Source organism: Haliotis asinina, chromosome 15, assembly GCF_037392515.1.
Source record: "Haliotis asinina isolate JCU_RB_2024 chromosome 15, JCU_Hal_asi_v2, whole genome shotgun sequence".
Taxonomy (NCBI): Eukaryota; Metazoa; Mollusca; class Gastropoda; order Lepetellida; family Haliotidae; genus Haliotis; species Haliotis asinina.
Genome location: NC_090294.1, coordinates 44,748,408 through 44,770,358, shown reverse-complemented (window position 1 = coordinate 44,770,358; position 21,951 = coordinate 44,748,408). Strand labels below are relative to the sequence as shown.

Sequence of the window (21,951 nt, the reverse complement as noted above, 5' to 3'; positions counted from 1 at the left end):
CTCCCCCAAAGGCCACAGTCTCCTGGATGTTCCGTGGAGCCATTGCTGTGTTCCTCTGCCTCCAGACCCGAGTACGACCGTCCACCATGTGCAGCAAGAACCGGCTCTCATCTGAGAAATGGACCTTCCTCCAAGAGGCAATGTTCCAGTGCAAACGGTCATTACACCAGGCCAGTCGGGCTGCCTTATGGGCTGGAGACAGTCTGGGTCGCTTGATTGGCCTCCTTGCCCGGTATCCTGCAGCTTTCAGACGATTCCGAACAGTCCTGTTCGAGATGGGTCTCCCTGGAAGCCACTCCTGTCCCAACCGAGAGCTTGAGTCGAAGGACCTGCGCCGTACAAGTCTCAGTAAAGCTCTGTCCTCCCGGACTGTGGTCTTCCTGGGTCTTCCTGGTCTAGGCAGGTCTTTAACTTCATTAGTGGCCCGGTATTTTTTCAAAAGTTTTGAAATTATGGAATGATGTCGTCCGATTTGAGTCCCGATTTGTCTTAGAGACATACCAGCATTCCTCATGCCGATTATTTGCCAACGAGTGGCCTCTGATAATTTCCTACGTGCCATGACATTGAAATGAATGAAAAACCGAATGCAATCGACAACCTGCGCTTGTAAACACCCCAGGGAAAAAGTGCATTTTTCGAAAGTTGAGGTTAAAGCAATGCACGTGCGCTGTGCAAGCTTCACGCGCGTCATATCAACCCATGAAAAGCTCATGCTGTATGTCAATACATCAAAATTGAATAATCAATCATCAAAATTACTTCGTTAAACTTTGTTAAGTTTTTATGTGTCTTTGAATTTGGTGTTGCTTAATTAATTTCCATATGTATATTTACTGACAGACAAGCAGGTGATGGCAAGTTAAACATAGATATCTTGTGATTGCAGTGACTGTTAGACTGAGTGCTGTAGCTGAAAGAGGGGATAGTAATAGGCTGACTCAACTGGATAGTTTGTATTTAGCTAATTCTGAATGTCAGTATTGACCATGATACTCTTGTCCCAATTCAGAATTTGGCTGACTATCAGACAGATTTAGTCCAAAGGCAGCACTGGGCTGACTATCAGGACAGATTTAGTCCAAAGGCAGCTCTGGGCTGACTATCAGGACAGATTTTGTCCAAAGGCAGTATTGGTCTGACTTTCAAGACAGATTTTGTCCAAAGGCTGCATTGGTCTGACTTTCAAGACACATTTAGTTAAAATGTGCAACATTGGTTTGACTTTCAAGACAGGATTAGTCCAATAGAAGATTTGGTCTGACTTTCAAGATAGGATTAGTTCAAATGAAGCATTGGTCTGACTTTTAAGACAGATTTAGTCCAAATGAAGCATTGATCTGACTTTCAAAGCACTATTAGTCAATGTTCAGAACAACAAAACAGTATTCATCCCAGGTAATAGCTTGACTGTTGAGATTAGAAGGTCTAGACACAAACAGAGACACAAACACAGACACACAGACACAGACACAGACACATACACATACACAGACACAGACACATACACATACACATACACATACACATACACATACACATACACATACACATACACATACACAGACACAGACACAGACACAGACACAATCATCTGTTTCATGCTGCAGAAATGGTCGGAAGATTTGTCAACATCAACGAGAACCATGCTCAATAAACTCAGGTCTGCAAGAGACAACAACATCCTATTATTCTTCATCAACATACCGTAAACAATGCCTTGAAAGAAACAAAAGTGGAACATAGCACCTTGTCTGACACCATTTTATCATGCCTACTATTCTAATTTGTCTTAGTGAGCAAATCCTAAATGTCTGTTCCACCTATCACCATCCAAGAGGTTTACTCTTTGCAGATTTGGAGTGAGAGAGTAAAATATTGTTAACACCACATCAGCAAATATTTTACTTCAAGTGCACATGAGAGTACATTTTGCACAGCACATTTATCAACAGGAGTCAATTACTAAACTATCGATAATCACAAATACTATCAATGCATCAACAGTTTTAAATTTCTACCATCATTTAATTGCTATCGGACACTCAGCAATTGCAATCTATTCATAGTTTGATGTCAAATAAAGTACCAATTATGATGAGCTGGCATAAAATTACCATTTCATTTCATGGCACTTACATAAAACATGGATCAAAAGGAGAATATCATCTGAGGAACCAGAAAAATGTGGAAAGTCATATTATTTCAGTTTGAAAATTTTCAATTTCTGCAACAATGATTTTTGTATTAAAGACTCATTAAGTTCTATATATGTACATTCAAAGATGCAAAGTGTGTCCACTATACCATCTTCAGAGTAGATTTGGAATATACAGTATTCTCACACTTAAGTTTATTTTTTATTTGATTTGATTACTCTTAAACACCTCGTTCTGCAATGTTCTAACAATATGACAGCAGTCTGTAAATAATCAATCTGGTCCACACAATCATGTGATCAACAATATGAGCATTATCTACCCAAATGGGACACAATGACAAGTGTCAACCAAGTCTGCAGGGGTGTTAGAAATTCAGAGTAGGAATTAGTTATGATTTACAGTCCGTTTGATTCCATTTGAGATTCCAATTTTGCACAGCCACATGAAATCAACAGACCAACTCTGATGATGTGTCTCATAATTTGGGACACCCAAATAAAAAAGTTGTTTAACAAACGATCATCATTTTCTTTGTCAACTGCTATTTTGTACAAGGTGGGGCACTTGCTGGTAGAACAGCCAGGTAATCAACAAGCATGTGTTGTGAAGATGGGGTCATCTCAAAAGCTGTTATCTTGAGATGTTCAATGGGAGTCAGTGTTGCCACTTTCAGAAGACGCTGTTGTCCGAATCGGTGTCACTGTCGTCAGAGTCTACCCTGATGACAACTGGCTAGATGGTGGCATGGTCCAGTCCACTTTGTTCCCAACAATGTCTTTCTATTTCATTCTCAACTTTCTAAACGCACTTTTGCCATGTTTCCATGTGATGGTGTCTATTGACTGTTCAACAATCATTTGTACATCCCGAAGTTTTAATGTTATATTTTGCCTGCCAACATCCGATTTCCTGATGCCCCAAATGAGTTCTATTGGGTTTAATGACCATGTTCTGTAAGGTACTCATGAACCTTAAAGACAGGTGTGCTTTTATTTGACTTTATGATGTCATACAGAACAGGTTTGCTTGCTTTTTCTGGATACGATATTGCTTTGTTTTACAACCATTCTATCATGTCCCCCTTCTTACTGTTAGATGTTGGGGCCTTTGTATTAGGTACTTGAACGCCATGATATGGAGCGTTATCAATGGCAATCAGACTTTTGGGGGGCAGTGCTGGTACCAATTGATTTTGTACCCATTCTAAGAAAACCATACGCTGATTTGAATTTAGATTTTGCTTTGAAGACTAGGGAGCAGCCAGGTAGGAATCCCCGACTCTTGCAACCAGCATGGAGCACAATCAGTCGCTCTCCCTTGCCAAGTGGTAATTTTCTGGCACAGGACTCTGAAGGGGAGCTAGCAAACCATTGTGTCCCTGTGGTATTGGAAGCATTTACCCATGTTTTGTCCAAATATAAAAGCTCGTAACCCTCTGTACGTTTCTTTCTAATTGTGCGTAAGTACTGGTTTCTTAGTTAAACAATATCAGACCTCTCGCACAGTGCACATCTATTTTCTGAGCCTACTTTTTTAACTGATATTTTGAAATGACCAAAGAACGATTTGTCTCCATATGCTTTTTCAGAATATGCAGAGAGACAAAGGTATTTTGTTCATATAGAGACTTAATGGCGTTTCTAACCAGCTGTTGTTGAAATGAATCGACTTTCTCACATCATGTGTGTTTTGAGACGGTCCCCTCAGTTGTGTCCATGCAGGTTGAATTGGTACAGTTTTTCAAGATAGTTTTTAACTTTCCTTCCGTCATCCCAACAGCATGTGCAGTTCGTAAATGATACTTAGTGCATATTGAGGCCTGCCCCTTTCACCTTTGTTTTTAAAAAAGTTAAAACTTTGCAAATAATTGACTTAGCGTCATGTGATAATCTCATTGTTTCAGGTACTGCAATCACGAATGTCTGGTGTGCCGAGCAAATCACACGTGTCAATTTCACATGTGCACCTTGCCCACCTGACTGTTCTACCAGACTGTTCTACCAGCAAGAGGCCCCCCGCGTACAAAATAGCGAAAGGTGACAAGATAATGATGATCGTTTGTTAAACACCTTTTTTATTTGGGTGTCCCAAATTATGAGACACATCATCAGAGTTGGTATGTCCATTTCACGTGGGTGTGCAAAATTTGGTTTTGTAGCAATTATTAGATTTTGTGTTAGTGAGCAATTCATCGGTCTCAAATAAAATCAAACAGACTGTAGCCTGCTAGGACAGCTTTTGCCAATGTCGATATACCCACCCATATCACATTTGGCTTACTTACATAGGAAATCATGAACATGAAATTATCCACCACAAACAGAAGATGAAGGAAATATATATAAATATATTCTTAAAACCATGAGAGAATCATGCAGTCAAAAACAAATATGAAAACCATGAAATTAACAAAATCCCAATCCACCATTCCAGGCAAGAGCAAAAGGGAAGTATCTTGAACACAAACCATCAAAACAAAATGTGCAAGGAGTTACTTCCCTTTGGTGGGCCAGTACCTACTATTAAGGCAATACATGCACAAGATGAGGGAGAAACACAATAACAGCTGTGCAGACTGTACCTGTGGCACTGGTAGTGGACGAGTTGACCTAGAAGGGGGTGGGGGCAGGGGTGGGGATGAGGGGGGTGGGGGGAATTCATCTGTGTCCTCCGTAAAGTCATCATAAATCTCCTGTTGTATCTGAAAGTTGTCAAATACAGTGAAATGTACAAGGATACAGATTTGGACATGATAGGATGAATCACTGGACATACATCATACCCTTGTTCAGTTATTTCAGTATGTTCTGGGATTTAATGGACATGTGTGTCCTGAAATAAAGTGGACAAAATGTGTCTTGAGATGAAATGGACAATGTATGACTTATGATGAAATGGATGTGTCTTTTCTGAGATGACAGGTATGAAAATGGCAATGGCACATGTACGACAATTTAGATGACCATGACTATAAAAGGTATGACAATGACACAAGTAAGCATGACGGGTATGACAATAAAAATGACAGGTGAGTATGACAATGGCTATGACAAATATGACAATGGCAATGACACATGCATGACATGTGTGACAATGACACAGTTGAACATGACAATGACAATGACAGGTAATGACACTGGTGAGTATGACAATGGCTATGACATATGCGAAGGACAATAACACAAGTAGACATGACTGGTATGACAATCACACAGGTGAGCATGATAGGTATGACAATGACAATCCATGACACAGGTGACCATGACAATGGCTGTGATAGGTATGACAATGATAATGAAAAAGCTGAGTGTGACAGGTATGACAATGACACTGGTGAGTATGACAAGAATGACAACGACAATCAATGACACAGTTAGGCATGACAATGGCTTTGACATGAATGACAATGACACATATCAGCATGACAGGTATGACAATGACAATCAATGACACATGTGAGTATGACGATTGTGACCCTAGTGGAAATCCACCAGGTGAGAAGTGTAATCACAGGACAATCAATAATTAAAACTATAAAGCTCCATCAAAGCAACAATATATAGCTCCATAAACATGACAACATATATAATTATCACAATCATAACATAATCATTAAAGACAATTGAGCATGACAATCAACGTGACAAAAACAGATTGACAAGCATGTGCATGGAGGTTTTCATGGTCAAGATGTGCAGAACAATCAACAATAAAATGGTGATGTGACGATTAATACTACATGTATTTAGCAAGTAACAACTGTGAGAGTGATATGCGACTATTATACTACTTCAAGCATCATGACAGTGTTAGCATAGCTGTGATCATGAAGAAGCACACCAACAATACATACATCCATTTATCCCTTCATCCATCACATAGCTTATAACATTACAGTATGTATGTCATACCTCAATGACATAAGTGTGCAAATTAGAGGTGCAAATTTAATAACTAGCGGTTGTTTTTTCAGCCATTTTGACCCAGTGAGAACACATAGCAAGATATCAGTGTCATTGGTTGGGATGACTCTTCTCTCAGATTATGGAAAGGGATGGGCAGTGACAAATGGTGATACCTTGTAGATTACCATTAAAGTGTCTAAAAACACAAATGATTTTAACACCAAAGCCCAGTGTGTGACACTCTTAACAAATAGTCAAAGTAAATACTTAGCTTCTACATTCAAACACTGGCTAGCAAAATTTAGAAACTATTCCGCAGACTTCCCACACCATTTTGTTGACACACATCATTGTAGTGACCACCCTGACATACTGACACACAGGAAGCATGACACATCCAGAACAGTGTCATCAACCCCTTGGTCACCTGATCATCACCCCTTGCTCACCTGATCATCACCCCTTGGTCACCTGATCATCACCCCTTGGTCACCTGATCATCACCCCTTGCTCACCTGATCATCACCCCTTGGTCACCTGCTCATCACCCCTTGCTCACCTGATCATCACCCCTTGCTCACCTGATCATCACCCCTTGGTCACCTGATCATCACCCCTTGGTCACCTGATCATCACCCCTTGCTCACCTGATCATCACCCCTTGGTCACCTGCTCATCACCCCTTGCTCACCTGATCATCACCCCTTGGTCACCTGATCATCACCCTTTTGGTCATCTGCTCATCACCCCTTGGTCACCTGATCATCACCCCTTGGTCATCTCATCATCACCCCTTGGTCACCTGATCATCACCCCTTGGTCACCTGATCATCACCCCTTGCTCACCTGATCATCACCCCTTGCTCACCTGATCATCACCCCTTGCTCACCTGATCATTACCCCTTGGTCACCTGATCATCACCCTTTTGGTCATCTTATCATCACCCCTTGCTCACCTGATCATCACCCCTTGGTCATCTCATCATCACCCCTTGGACACCTGATCATCACCCCTTGCTCACCTGATCATCACCCTTTTGGTCATCTTATCATCACCCCTTGCTCACCTGATCATCATCCCTTGCTCACCTGATCATCACCCTTTTGGTCATCTGATCATCACCCCTTGGTCACCTGATCATCACCCCTTGGTCACCTGATCATCACCCCTTGCTCACCTGATCATCACCCTTTTGGTCATCTTATCATCACCCCTTGGTCACCTGATCATTACCTCTTGGTCATCTCATCACCCACTGGGTCATTTGATCATCACCCCCTTGGTCACCTGATCATCACCCCTTTGTCACCGGATCATCACCCCTTGGTCACCTGATCATCACCCTTAGGTCACCTGATCATCACTCTTTTGTCATCTAATCATCACCCCTTTGATCATCTGATCATCACCCTTTGGTCATCTGATCATCACCCCTTGGTCACCTGATCATCACCCCTTGGTCACCTGATCATTACCCCTTTGGTCATCTGATCATCACCCTCTTGGTCACTTGATCATCACCCCCATGGCTATGTGATCATCATCCCTTTGGTCATTTGATCATCACCCCTTGGGCACTGATCATCAATCCCCTTGATCAAATATGCAAAATATTTGACCAACACAATACACTGCTGGCTTGATGAATGTCCTTCACTGTAGTCATCCATACAATTTGTATTCAGGAGACTGGTTACACTGTGGTACTACTGGCCCTTAACTTACACTCTGCTCAGTTTGGGCTGATGGTTCTTCATAATTGACATCTTCATCTGATTCCTGAAACATGCAGTTCATACACTGGGCTAAGTGAGTTGTGAAAAGTGCTGCATAAGCAAAAAATTTTAACAGGCTGCTTTTTCCAAGCTTGCATGCTACACATGCTAAATATAAAAGAAAGCAAAGATCATGTTTCATCGGTTTGTTATTTAACATATCACTAACCAATATTCCAGCTATATGATGTCAGTCTGTGAACAATCTACTGAGCATTGCAGTAGTATATACAATGGGGGTTTTAAAACACTTTCAAGAAAAGTCTCTACAAAGCCTTATTTACTAAATAAGGCTTTGGTTGGGTCCTTAGCTCTTGCTACTATTACCCCTACTACTTAACGTAGTAACAATGGGGGTTTTAAAACACTTTCAAGAAAAGTCTCTACAAAGCCTTATTTACTAAATAAGGCTTTGGTTGGGTCCTTAGCTCTTGCTACTATTACCCCTACTACTTAACGTGTGTTGGAGGTAACACTGTGCCGTACGGTACGATCAATAATTCTTCTCTTACAAACCCCCTACCCGGCCCATCCCTCAAGTAGTATAAGTTAGGTTCGTCGGCTTTCATATCCACTTTATCTATGTTGTAAGTTTTGACTGACCATATAGGATCGGTGGCCCGCTTACGGCTATCACCCTCGTGTTCCCCCGGCTGGTATAGATACCTCACTAGGGCCCTATCTGGTATCTGTTTCTCCTTCCCACGCAATGGAGCGGCCGACTCTGCAACTATTGATTTTAGTTTGATAGCGTCTGCCGGTTTCTTACCGGTGAGACGGGTGACTTCATGGTTGATTGCCGACACCACCTTGGGTAACCTCGTGACCCATTCAGTCGATCGTTTTCCAGGGGTGACCATCTCCCTAGCATACTGATGGCCGAACAAGCGCTCAGCCAAAGTCCTATTAAATCTCTCAACTATGGCTTGGCTGCGATGGGCTCCGGCCGTGCCACGCCTGACCTTTGTATCGTGTTTGGCTAGCAGTTGTGACACGGCACCCATGAACTCCCGTCCGGGGTCAACTTGCAGCTCTGTTGGCCACGTCAGCGGGCTGCGTTTGTATATGCGTTCGAATCCTCTGGCTACCTGGGCCGAATCTTTCGTGGTCAAGGGTTCGGCTTCCTTGTAACGACTGGCTACGTCCACTACGGTTAAGGCATACTTGTACCTCTTGTCGTGGGGTAGGAACAGTAGGTCTGCCTGGTGAACGCTATTAGGTATGTTAATACCGAACCTCCTTCTAGGCACGTAGCGTGGTGCCGGCAAATAGATCTGCCACAGGGCTTGTTTTTCAAGCCACGCTTTGGCTTCCTCCGGGGGTACTCGCGCTATTTTAGCTAGCTTATCTACTGCGCTAGCTCCTTTCCAGTACCCACGCGGGCTGTAGTAAATAGCCTCAAATTTTTTCATGTCCATACGCGTATGTGTTTATCCCATCAATAGCTATCCAACGTTTCGTGTCCATAGGCGACAGGGACGTCTTGTTTATAGTCAGTCCGTATATCTTATGTCCATCACTTCTAAGTGTGTTCATTTTATGCCTAAAGGTACGGGTCTTGAACAGGGCTTCCTTGAATCTGGCGTGTTTGATGTGTTGTTTCACCACATACTTCTTAACCCCCTTAGCCTTCCGGATCTCACTATTGTCGGCTTTCAGTATGGAGTACATCTTAGGTCTCAAACCTATGTACTCGGCTATGGGCGTGCCAGCACACTCGTCCTTCATCTTACCTAGGACCTTTTTATTTACCGTACTGTGTATGGCATGGGTCTTAGGGTAGTCGCTGGTGTCGTATAAATCGAGGTGTTTTTTCATGTCCTCGTAAACGTCCTCGGTTCGAATCTCCATCAGCAGGGAATCCGTGTCAGTGTACAGCACTTCACACCTGTCGCCGTACTGTTTCTTGAGCTCGTTGTAGTAAAAGTCGTACATCAGGTGTTTGGATAAATCGAGGATGCTCATCCCCACGTAAACAGGCCGGTTGAATTTTATGTGGCTTTTCTTCATGTGTAGGGCAACCAGGTTGTCTGTGAATATCTTACTACAGTTGAATGCCGGACTGGCTATCAATCTCCTGAGCTTGTCTTCCTCACTCGACCGAACCAGCTTCACGGTCACGCGTTTCCTCAGGTTCTCCATAGTCTTACCAAACACCGAGTTGTTCATGAGCTTGTAGAGATTTTTCTCAAAATCACTGGTGGCTTTTTTTCGTAGGTCTGTGTTCATTCTGATGTAGGGCTCCATCCATGGGCTCTGGTCGAACATGAGCACCCTGTGTATTTTGGTCAGCCTCATACCCAACGACAGGTACAGCTGTAGGTTGCGATAGTGAACGATGTACTTGGTCTTATTCATTAAGTTAGGCACGAGTTTTTCAACGTCTGTCACACGCCCACCTAACAAGTTATGTTGGTACTCAGACATCCAGTCTGGGTTAACTCTCATACGTTCGGGGGCCAGGGGGTAGCTGTTGTGCGATGTGTGTAATTCCTTGGTATACTCTAAGTCAACCTCGAGGATATACCCTTTGTTCGAATCTGGTGCAACCCCCATAACATCAATGTGGGGTACCCATTCGAATCCCCCTGTAGGTAGATACTGGCTCATGGCCCAGCCGTACAGGTTGTTTGCGTCGAGGTAGAGAATGTGATTGGTTGGCTTGTTAGGATCGTAACCTTTCACGTATTGATTATTTGCTTTCGCGTATCGTTTGGATGCCATGGAAATCCCACCTCGCAAGCCTTTCTCAATGAATAGGTGCATGTCGTAATCTGTGAGCAATTCCAAATTAACTCCGGTCTTTTTAAGCAAGGCGTCCCACGACAGACCTGGGATGGTGTAATACCAATAATAATAATCACCCAGGTTCTTACAACCCAGTTTATTCCATACGTTAGTCGCGTGCGAGTAATCATCTCGTGAGACGGACGCCTCATTCAGCTTGCTATAAAAGCAGTCAATAGGGGGTAGTCTGGTCTCGGTGAACTTGGCCCAACTATCCATGTACTCAAAGGGGTACACACCCTTCCTCATAAGCAGGGGTCTAGTCTCGGCGTCTGTGTATCGATCGGTGATAGGGAAGGTATTGTTGGCCTTGACCAGACTGTCGAGTGACGACAGGAGGAACTGAAACGAGTCAATGAACCTAAGTCCGTTTAAGCTGAAGGAGATGTATCTCTCCATGTTGTTGGGGATGCACGTTATATTACCATCGATTTTCGCGATGGCCTGCATGATCAAGTGTGAGTCGTACCCTCTCAAGTTGTGAAAGACAACGGGGATGTTTATTGTCTTAGGGTTGATTTTAAGCTTGAGGTTGCACGCGCTGTGAGCGGCGCCTCTATACTTACCAGTTATGTGGCAGTGATCTCTCACCGAATCACCGTTAAGTGGTGAGTCACACACGTGACAGTTAGTGCTACTAGCGTGAGCTAGCCTGTCGACTCGGGTCATACGCATGGGAGCGATTCTATACAATGCATTCCTAATAATTTTTTCTTCCTCCTGCAAACACTTTAGAAACCTTTCAGCCGCGTCAGGGCCCCTATACACTACCGGAGCTTTCGTTTCCCCGTCACAACGGACGACAATGTATCCAAACGAACAGGCTTTATGCTCTTGTGTTTTGTGGGTGAAGGCACCACTGGGGGGTGTGGGGGTATCCCCCACAACTAAGGCTTCGAAGTCGGCGTATATGATATAAGGCACAGACATTTGGTTCTTGTGGTTACCGAATTTTAGGATATTATCACCTTCCTTAGGCATGTCGACTCGTATGGCCGTCTGCCCCACACCTTGACAATCATCCCGGTGGGATTCTAATAAATCAGCTCGTGTGAAGCCATGTAGGCATCGTTCACAGAAGTGGGTCTTTTCTCTGTGTGCCGATTAATCATACAACAGCCTGCTAAAGTGTTTTATCCATGTGTAGTGATACTTGTCACCTCGCTGGATCATGAATATATTGATAACTTGGTGATCCTTCACCGGGCTGACCCTGTGTACTATTGTTGTGTTACCTTCGTGCCCAAAGACATTTATAGCCAGATTATTCTGTTTTTCTACTTTAGTGATCTGGGATATGGGGGTGGGTTCATCTATACCATCCCAGTTGAGCCCATCATCCTGAGGATAATTAGAAGACCTGTTCGGATTAGTGTCAGCTGGAAATAAGGCTGACCTGATAGCTAACCTCAGGCAATCGTTTCCTCTATTCTTAACGTTTACTATGGCATGTTTGTTCCTATAGTAGGGGGGCAAGGCTAGGTATGACCCGCCTCTGAACGGCACGTAGTTAGCTATGTCTAGATAGACATTATCGATTTTATCTACAGCCCACCCGGACCCCAAGTGTGTGTAGTGTTCTAAGTATTCTCGTATCTGCTGAAAACTGGTATCGATTGATGCGTCAATGGTCTCTGTATGTGTGACGACCTCTTGTTTACCTCGGAAGTAAGGCTGAACATACTCAGTGGCCCCTGTGGGGCCCCCAACCTGCTTATCGAGCGACATTTTCACTGTGATCTGAAACTTGATACTTCCTAGGTTATTTAGTTCCTGGTTGACCTTATCAGCTATCAGAGGCTTGATATCTGTAATGTCTATGTTTCTATCAACGTGCATGCGCCAACCTCTCAAATAGTTGCCTACAGCTCGCTCAGTGCGCACGAACTGTAGGTCAAGAGCTCTATTCTGTCGTAATAATTGTACAAGCTGTGGTTTTCTCATACGGGAATACCCGCCTAAACCCAAATCGCGTGCCTCGACTTTCAGTTGTTTTACTGTAGGCACCACCACTGGGGTATGTGATAACAATGCGACTAACCCGGCTCTCCCCAGGTTTGAATAACCCGTGTATTCAAGCTGTTTTGCTTGAGCTTTTAATTGTTTTACCGTAGGAGGGGCTTCTAAACCTAGTAATCTCAACAATGCTGACTTCCGCATTCTAGAATACCCGATCACACCTCTCTGTTTTGCGACCTGCTTGAGCTCGCGCACAGTAGTCATAGTGTTTACACCTAACATAACCAATGTCTAATTGGGTCACAGTAAAGGGAGGTAACCCTTGATAAAACATTTATTTGGAGTCTATCTTGAGCAGTCACCTACGTTCTTTTATGTAGTCCTTTTTATTCTCGTATATGAGTTGATGTCTGACTACGTTCGCTCCGTGAGCTTTACATAGACAGTAGTGTCCTTTAACCCCGATACCACACACAGAACACGTGTAGTTAGGACTTCCCATATGGAAACAACAGAACCCCTGATTCCTGCATTTCCTACCACAGACCTCGGTCTTCCCCATAAGTATGTATTCACATCGGTATGGAGCGGGTCTCATGTTTACTTATATAGGTATTTAATTTAATTGCTTCGCAACCAACGCAGTAGCTGCTATACCCAACACTATGAAGCCCAGTTCACGATTCATTTGTCCCTTGGATGGTGTGTAGTACTGAGCGAGTGTGGGTTTATTGAGCGGTTCCAATCGTTTACCAGTTAGTAGGTAGTATTCTTTCATTACTTCATCGACATCGTTGAATGTTTGAACGGCATGGTTTTCACGCTGGAGTTGTTCGTTAATAAAATCGATCCTCTGGAGGCGTTTTTTAGCGTACTCGGCCTGTGCCTTTTGTAAGTTCTCAGTAGCGAGATCGTGCCGCTTCCTTTCTTCCTGTATTTCAGCCGCGTGATCATCTCGTAGTTTCGAGAAGAGGAAATTACTCCCGGAAAATGCCAGGGCATTCACTAACGCCCCACCGACCATCATAGCTATCGTGGCCATCCTATATTTATTTCATTATATTATCAGGTATGATCCCTTGTTTTACAAGGATGTCTTTTGTGGCCATCGCCATACCAAGGTTCATTATGAGCATACCCATATCCTGCAGGTTGAAATCTAGCTTGATAGTTGGTTGTTTAAGCACCATTTTAGTCAACCGAGCGTACCCTACTGCTAGACTGGCGACCACTGTGGCGTGGTATGCGTCGTTGACGAACGTTTTCCCCTCAGACATTATGTATATATAAAAATATTTTAAATTATAACATGATATGCGGGTCGACAGTGGGGGTACCCCCAACACCCCCAACAGTGGGGGTTACCACCTCAGGTACCACCTCACGGTGAGGGTTTCCCTCACGTGTATATAACCACGAGATAGCCAAGGCAGCAGTTACGCCTACAACCAACAACAGTCGGGGGTTGGTCACTGTAATAATTTTATGTTGGTTACACCACCGTTTTTTACCGGCAGCTACTCTCTTAGGATTCTTCTGTCTGGTCACTTCCCTCATTGGTTCCCTGGTCTCCTGTGAAGGGGTCACTTCCCTCACTGTTGGGGGTGTGGGGGGTACCACCACTGGGGTTTCCTCCTCCCTGGCATCCATCTATACTATTATTATTATTTTTTCTCTCAAATTGACAATGCTTTGCCGTGATAATCGCCGCCGTCACTGAAGCCAACAACATACCATATTTGTGGTACAGCCCGCAGCTGATAGAGCTCACGGCGTGTTCGATAAAAGGGTCTTTCTCGAGGTCCTCCCACAGGTAAAGTCGGCGCTCTGGTGGAATGGGAAGGAAGTATGACACAATACCGGTGTATATCTGGGTCATAGCCGATCCTATTGTCTTTGTCATTTCTGCTCCGAGCCGGGACTCGTATCTAGCGTACAGCTTATCGATTTCTTCGGCTGACATTTTGTGAATTTTATCCGTAGTGTAGTCTCCAAAGTAATGTTTGGCTTTGCCACCAACAGCCAACGCCACCAGTTTCTCTCGCTTATCATCAGTGGGGGTCTCCCCCACACCCCCAGACAATTGTTCGAGCAATTCCTCACACTCCATCTTATAATATAACAAGTAAGATTTAGTTTTAACTATATAATACCCGATGCAGAAAAAACACTGAGAAATGAAGGTTAAGTTGCACACGACAAACACTTCAAATATCATAGTTATACTTGGCATTTGCTTAGCTTTAGCTTAGCTTTGCTTAGCTTTGCTTAGCTTTGCTTAGCTTTAGCTTAGCTTTGCTTAGCTTTAGCACACCCTATATGCTACTGGTTGGTCGGTCTTGAGCACGAGCTTAGCGTGTTTAGTTTCAGCGAGCTGTTTCTTCACCCGTTCCCGTTCTAATTTGCTCATCACATCGTTCTCTCTCAAACACTCCTCAAACGAATCCCTGTCCTTGCAGTGAAATAAGGCCACCCATCGCGTCTGCTCCCTGAGGTCTTTCAACACCGAGTTGAACTTCTGCGTTAGCACCCAGACGCTGTGATTTGCATGCCAGCCGGAGAAGGCCAGGTACGATAGCATGTCTCTCTTTTCTGTTATCTCACGATTAGCGCTGCAGTCGTCCAGTATGAACAGCGTCGGTTCCCCTTTAAATTTCTCGTGAAGAGCTTTCAACCAGTCCTGCAGGCGTGTTCCAGGGTCGATTTTGTGTACGTCCGGGTCCGTCATCACCCAAGGTCGCGCGTACGTTTTATTCATACTCAGAGTAGGGCACATGATAACGATATTATCGAACACATCCTTGTAGTAACCCTCCAACATATCCAAGACGAAAACGGTCTTCCCACAGCCAGTCTGCCCGCACACTATGGCGCAGTGTGGGTCAGTGGGCAGTTGGGGGTACCCCCACTCAGTAGATGGCTTGCACGAATCTCCCATTGTCTATATTAAGTTGCGCGTCCATAATAACGTACAGATATAATTTCAACTTACCAGCGGGTTGAGCCTTCTTAGTAATCTGGATGGTTATCCCTTCGCTGCCGTTATCTATACGGCGCCCGCTACCGTGCAGTTTATCATCATCCGTGGATCGCATGTCCAACCATAGGGCGTACTTGGTGGTCAGGTATTCACCGATCTGCACGGAGCCGAGGTCCAGGTCCTTTGTTATATAATGTGGGTCTCCCCCCACTGTCCCTGGTAGCTTTTTTATCTCATCCCACTGCTGGTGTGGTCTCATACCATGACTGAATAGCTGGTTGGGCACGCCCTCGATGGTCACTTCCACCTTTTCAATCTCGGGGTTGAAAAACTTCTCGCTGTCCCTCCGGAATGGCTCGTAATCCTCCACGGGGACGACCAGGATACCTTTCATCGATCGCGCCGGCACGTTCAGGTTGATATTCCACACAGTGTCGCTCTTATCTCGCACGACTGATCTATGCCTCAGTACGCGATCGTACAGGATAGCCATCTTCCCAGAGTACTGGCTTCGAACCTGTCTGGCCATGTAGTGACCATGTCGAACTCCAGAGAGATGTTGTCTATGGCATAACTGGCCTCATCACCGTTCGGCGTACGCACTACTTTGCTATAGTCGTTAAACGTGAGCTCGTATTCGAGCCTATCACCCAGCGCGGCCTGGTAAAACGGCGCGTGTCCCGTGAGCAACTCGAAGTCGAGCGGCACGCAGAATCGATTCCCGTATGCTCGAGCGATGGCCTTTTCACCGTCCGATAGCTCGTCTAGCTGGTCTGGCGTGAAGGCATACCCTATGCGCGACCGGGTTGATTTGCTGATGCCCTGGTACACATCATTGACTCGTTCTCCCTCGCTTTTCCAGAGATCCCCGTAGCAGTGAAACACGTCGCTGTCGTCGATACTCAGCACCTCGTTACCGCTGATCTTGACGGTCGTTTTCTTGATGATAGCTCGACCCACGTTCCGCACTAGCTCGCGTTTGTCGTTGTCGGAGGTCAACGTGATATTGAACGCCAGTCGAACAGTGCCTGGTACAATGAGGTCATTCTCACCAAGGTTTGGAAATCTAACCAGCAGAGTTTGATTCTGGTCTATCTTACTGGGATTGTTGGTGATGGTCACCGACTGGCGCACGGCTCTGGCTCCTAATGGCTCTCTCAATCTTCTGAAAGGATCTAATTTTCTGCCGTACATTGTTATATAAATGAAATATATTTTTAATACTAATGGATGAAGACATAGATATGACGGAGATGCCGGGCGATAGTGCCCAGGCATTCGATGATGACCAGGAGACCTCATTCTCGCTAGATGACAAACTCATTAAGGACGCCGTCGACAGTTATTACAACGCAGTTGAAAATAGAGACAACATCAAGGCGCCGGGAAGGTACTATGACAAGTTTTTTGTTGATACGGGTGGCCCGCTGCGTTTGAAGGCTCGCCCGGAGGCCGATCTCGTGCATAAAAGCACGGGAAAACCGCTTGCCTTATCAACATTGGCCAGAAAATATGGGATTGACTTTATCCGCGATGAACTAGGCTTAGAATATTACGGTGGCGCGCGACCTAAGCTTCCTCCGAAGTTAGTTCAAGGTCTGGAAGGCATCAGGGACGCCCCATCGGATCAAAACATGACTTATGATATTAAAAAAGTGTTGACCGACTACGAGAACAAGCCCTTCCCGGGTCTCGAAATTACCTTTCAGGAACTGAGGGGGTTGGACCTGTTGATGCAAACCATTCGTGGTCAGCTCTGGAAAAGCACGGCCAAAATGAGTGAGATAGACGACCACATCGCCTATGAAAAGAAAAAACTCGGTGAAACTGAGGACGAGTCTATGAAAGCCACCATCGAAGAACGAATACGTAATTTGGAAGATGAAAGGCAGACCTGGCTGGAGACAGCATCCTCCTTCAAAGAAAAGCTTAGATCCCAGGTCAGCCGTGTGCGGGAAACCATCAATCAAGTCCTCCACCGAGACACCACGTTAGCAGACAGGATTCGGATATTGTTCCGGGAGCAAGGGATCACCATCGCCAGCATTCTGACTGCATTGGGTTTCATCATATCAACCCTGGTGGTGTCACTGACAGGGGGTACCCCTGTGGGGCCTGCCGGCGGCGGGGGAACCCCCACACCTGCCGGCGGGGTTAAAGACTGGATAAAAAAACTAGGGGAACACCTAGCTAAACTGGCTGGTAAAGCCGCCGAAGCCCTTCCCGGCATCCTGGGTAGCATCGTCTCGTGGTTGTTGGGTGCTCTGGCTAAAACTGCCACGTGGCTCAGTCAAAACCTGTGGGCAGCCATCGTCGCCGTGGCGGGTCTGGTGTACGTAGCGGCTAAGAAATTTTTAACCAAATAAGCCCCAAAGCTACCCCACCAACCACCAGGGCCGTTTTATTATCAATATGATTGGTGGCCTGAATATGGGGCTGTGTGGGGGGTACCTCCACATGAACTTTAGACTCCGGGGGTGGCGCCACTATACCCGTTTCACGTGGTGGGATGTGTGGGATATAGGGGGTGTTAATATCGGGGTTGATACCCAACTTTTGATCCGCCGTGGCTATGACTATTTTGTTGTTATAACCCACCACTTTTTTTACTCTCAGTTGCATATCACTCGGAGCCATGTACAGCCCCACGCCGAACACGTAATTGACTTTCGATCTGGCGTATTCTAACACGTTTTGGTAGCGTTCGATGGCCCGCGGGAGATCAACTGGAGAATTGATAGCATCATCAACGTTGGCAACGAACTGTTTCTGAGCGTCGTAAGCAGTCCCCTTACCGAGGATGTTGGAACGCGTCATCGACTGCGCACCCAACAGCGCCCACACGTACGTTCGAATCGAGTCGTTCAAGCGTATTGTGCCAGCACGAGTGAATCCTTTCGACGTGTCCAGCATGAACATTTTCCACCCGTCTGCGGTTGACTGCTCCACTTTCTGGACTGTGAAAGCAACACCACCTTTAAAGTTCATACGATCATCCCTCCATTCATTACTCGACAAAGCAAAGTCCTGGCGTAGTATATCTCGTTTCAGTAAATCATCACTGACTTCTTTCACTGGTCGCCCCCCATCATAAGGAATACCCAACCCGTGGTTCGGGCCCGGCAAACGCCAATCCGTCTTCGGGTTTATTTCGAATTCATTGCAAATACGTTCGTAGGCCCGTCTATCGTACGGGTTGTTTGTTGCGTCCCACGCTTTGTCCTGTGGGAGGGGGGCGCTGATCTCTTTAAGGATACGTCTGACCTGGTAGTACACGTGGAACTTGAACACAGACTGACTCAGCGGCCCACGCCGAGTGTCGGTCAATGTCACACCACACCCCGTTGTAGCGCACCACACGGCAAAGTTGAATTGATTCTGCCAGAACTGCATAGGGTTGTTGAACCAAGCGTGGACTGCCTTGACGTTAGTCACCGAAAGCTTATACTTATCGAACACATCTAAAAGCTGGGCATTGAAATACAACCCAGGAGCAACCACGATCTTCATGGGGGAGAAATCTACGTCCAGTTTAGGGTAAAACACACCAGGGGAATACATTTTAAAACTATTATATAATGAGCATATATACTCTAACATGTACATAACACTTCCAGGAATAACGAGCGGTGAGGCCGTTCAGCTGACGCACGCGATCGATAACACGTCAGGCCAACTCGAAGTCGCACTCTGCGATATCACCTACCTACCGCAATGGACTAACATCAACGCCAGCAACAATAAGCTGTTCGTCAGTGGGGCTCGCAGTCAGATAACTGACGGCTACTACAGCGTGTGCTCTCTAAACGACGAGGTCTTCAAACCCCTGGGAGCCGAACTCAAGATGAACGACTCAAACGGCACAGTGGTGTTAATCAACAACAGAAGAACCTCCTTGAGGCTCGGCCGACCATTAGCGAGGATACTCGGTATGTCTCCTGACGAGATAAAACCAACAACAACCGTCACAGGCACGAAGTTACCCGACCTAGTACCGTACCGAGAGCTGTACATTCATCTCGGTCAGGTGAGCACAACGTACAACATTCAAGGAGGTCACCCTTCTACTATACTGAGAGCAGTGCCGGTGAAAACTGAGAAATACAACGACGGTAGAACCGAGTTGTTTTCACCACGGCAGTATAAGAGATTAACCCAGGGCAACATACCTGAGCTGATAATATCGGTGTTAGATATAAATCATAATCCTGTAAATATAGGATACCTCAGCTTAACGCTTCATGTAAAATGACCAGCGCACAAGGGCCCGGAGTGAAAAAATGCGTCAATATCGGGATCTCCGACCTCGGAGACACGTGCGGTTTCGACGCTCCCGGAGTAGATGGTAAATCGTATGCCTTGCAACTGAAAAACAACATTTACAAACGCGTTGAAGTCTCCGGTGGAACCCTAAGTGATATAGTAGATACCACAAGAGCAACAGTCAACACTAAGTACGCCCTTGTTAACACCGGTGATAACTGGATAATATACCCATCGTTCGGGGGTAAACTGTTCGACGATGTTGAGAGCACTACCGTCGCCCGAAACAAGCCATATATGCTCGTCTTCACCGAAGATGACAAGTGGGTGTTGTTACCCGATAACGACTGGTTTCTCAATATTAAGCTCGGCTCCCCTTACGTGTTTACTGATAACAAAGACAACCACCTAAACAAAGTCGTGAACAATGGAACCCTACTCGTGGCTTACGTCCCAACTCAGAGACGTAGCGTAGTCGTCAGCCCACTCAACACTATGGCAGCCCACATGCTATCGAGTAAACTGACCATACAAAACGTGACATTGCAGTTGGTGTCTGAATTCGAAGGCGTGGTCAAGATACTAGAGAGTCTACCGGCAAACTCAACACTGATCATCAAAGTCTACCTAGGGGAACCATCGGGGAATGATGTCGAGATCGTGAAGGGGATCAAACTCGGGTGGGTGAAACGCCACCAGTATCAAGTTTGCAACGTTTACGTGCGGGTGGGTGTTGGAGCCGACACCAGTCTGGAGGGGGTCAACGTGATCGTGGAAAACAAGATATCACTAACCAAGATCTTCCTGCCTGACAACATACACTTCATGGGTATGAAGTTAACCCCTGAATTATTATCAAAAAACCAGTTGGAAATTATATCGTAATAGTATAATAATGACCAGTCATCCCAACACTACGCTTAACGACCTAGGAGATACGGAGGGATTCGATCAGCCTGGTGAGGAAGATGAATTATATATCCTGCACTTCAAAGACAACATGTACAGACTGGTGCCGTTATCAGATTTAAAAGAGCCCAAATGGCTGATCAACTTAACACTCGCCTCACCTTATATCACATTAAAAGAATTGGAGTTGGTCTCTAAGATTAGGAATAACGGTATCTGGCCCAGGGATTTCATTTCGGAGGGTGAATTATACATGATAACTCTTGGTATCGAAAATATGTTAAAGTCTGTACCAAAAAATAAATTAACATTTAGCAATAATTTTTATAGTAGATATCTTGATAGAATATTCCCCCCTTTCACACTCATCATAGAAGTCTTCTTTTCCTATTTAGATAATGAAAACACCTCAAGAGTACACCAAATTTTACCCGGGGTGTCAATACACTGGTTTGACGAACACCTAGACCAATATTGTCGTATTGTTATACAACGGGATACCTACGCGGACCCTATAAACCGCTTAATAAGCCTCAGTGGGGTTTTTATTACAACAGAAAAGTATATTAGCCTCTCACCTATTACCCTGACTAATAAGCTAGATCTTGTAGACTTCAAATACATTGAAAGACTATTAACTGAAACCCAATTAAAATATCTTTCAAAATATATATTATAGGATGGGTCTGTACCCAGTCGTAGAGGAAGTAGCGAAGACGCTGGAAACCGTAGATGGGTTCCGCTTGAGGCAGTTATGTGATGTGAAACGCCAACTAGAACAAGACCGTGACACGCGGAAAGCACTATGTAAGAAGTACAATAGAGCTTTCAATATCGTGGATGGGGCTGACACTACCCTTATGGCAACCAGCATGGGACTAGGGGCGGCAGGCGTTGGATTGTTGGCTACCATCGTGGCTGCACCTATAGTGCTAGGTATTGAAATAACGGCAGGGGTGGCAGGGTTGGCAGGGTTGGCGCTTAAGTTAGTATCACGCAGACTTCATCGTAAGGCATTGAAACACGACGAGATCAGGGTTCTGGCCGAAGCAAAGCTCAACACAGTGAGTGAGCGTATTTCCACGGCACTCTCTGATAGTAAGATCTCAGAAGAGGAGTTTCGTTCAATCCTCTCTGAACTCACAAAATATAACGGAATGAAACAAGATATTCGGTCCAAATCTCGTAAGTCTGCTATCAGCGAGGACG

The 21,951-nt window shown here is 45.1% G+C and overlaps 1 protein-coding gene across 6 annotated transcripts in view; it reads right to left on the bottom strand.

Annotated features, from left to right (window-relative positions):
* Positions 1 to 21,951, bottom strand: part of LOC137265181 (B-cell linker protein-like) — a 64,100-nt gene that overhangs the window by 19,985 nt on the left and 22,164 nt on the right. For 3 of the 6 annotated variants that reach the window (XM_067800517.1, XM_067800516.1, XM_067800520.1), the window contains 2 exons: positions 7,795 to 7,848; positions 4,744 to 4,863 (listed from right to left, as the gene is read on the bottom strand). The exons of 1 other annotated variant lie outside the window; for it this stretch is intronic. In XM_067800517.1, the coding sequence (XP_067656618.1) occupies positions 4,744 to 4,863; positions 7,795 to 7,848 (174 nt within the window). Of the gene's footprint in view, positions 1 to 4,743; positions 4,864 to 7,794; positions 7,875 to 21,951 lie in introns of all 6 variants that reach the window. 2 more of the 6 variants (XM_067800521.1, XM_067800518.1) reach the window with 2 other exon arrangements.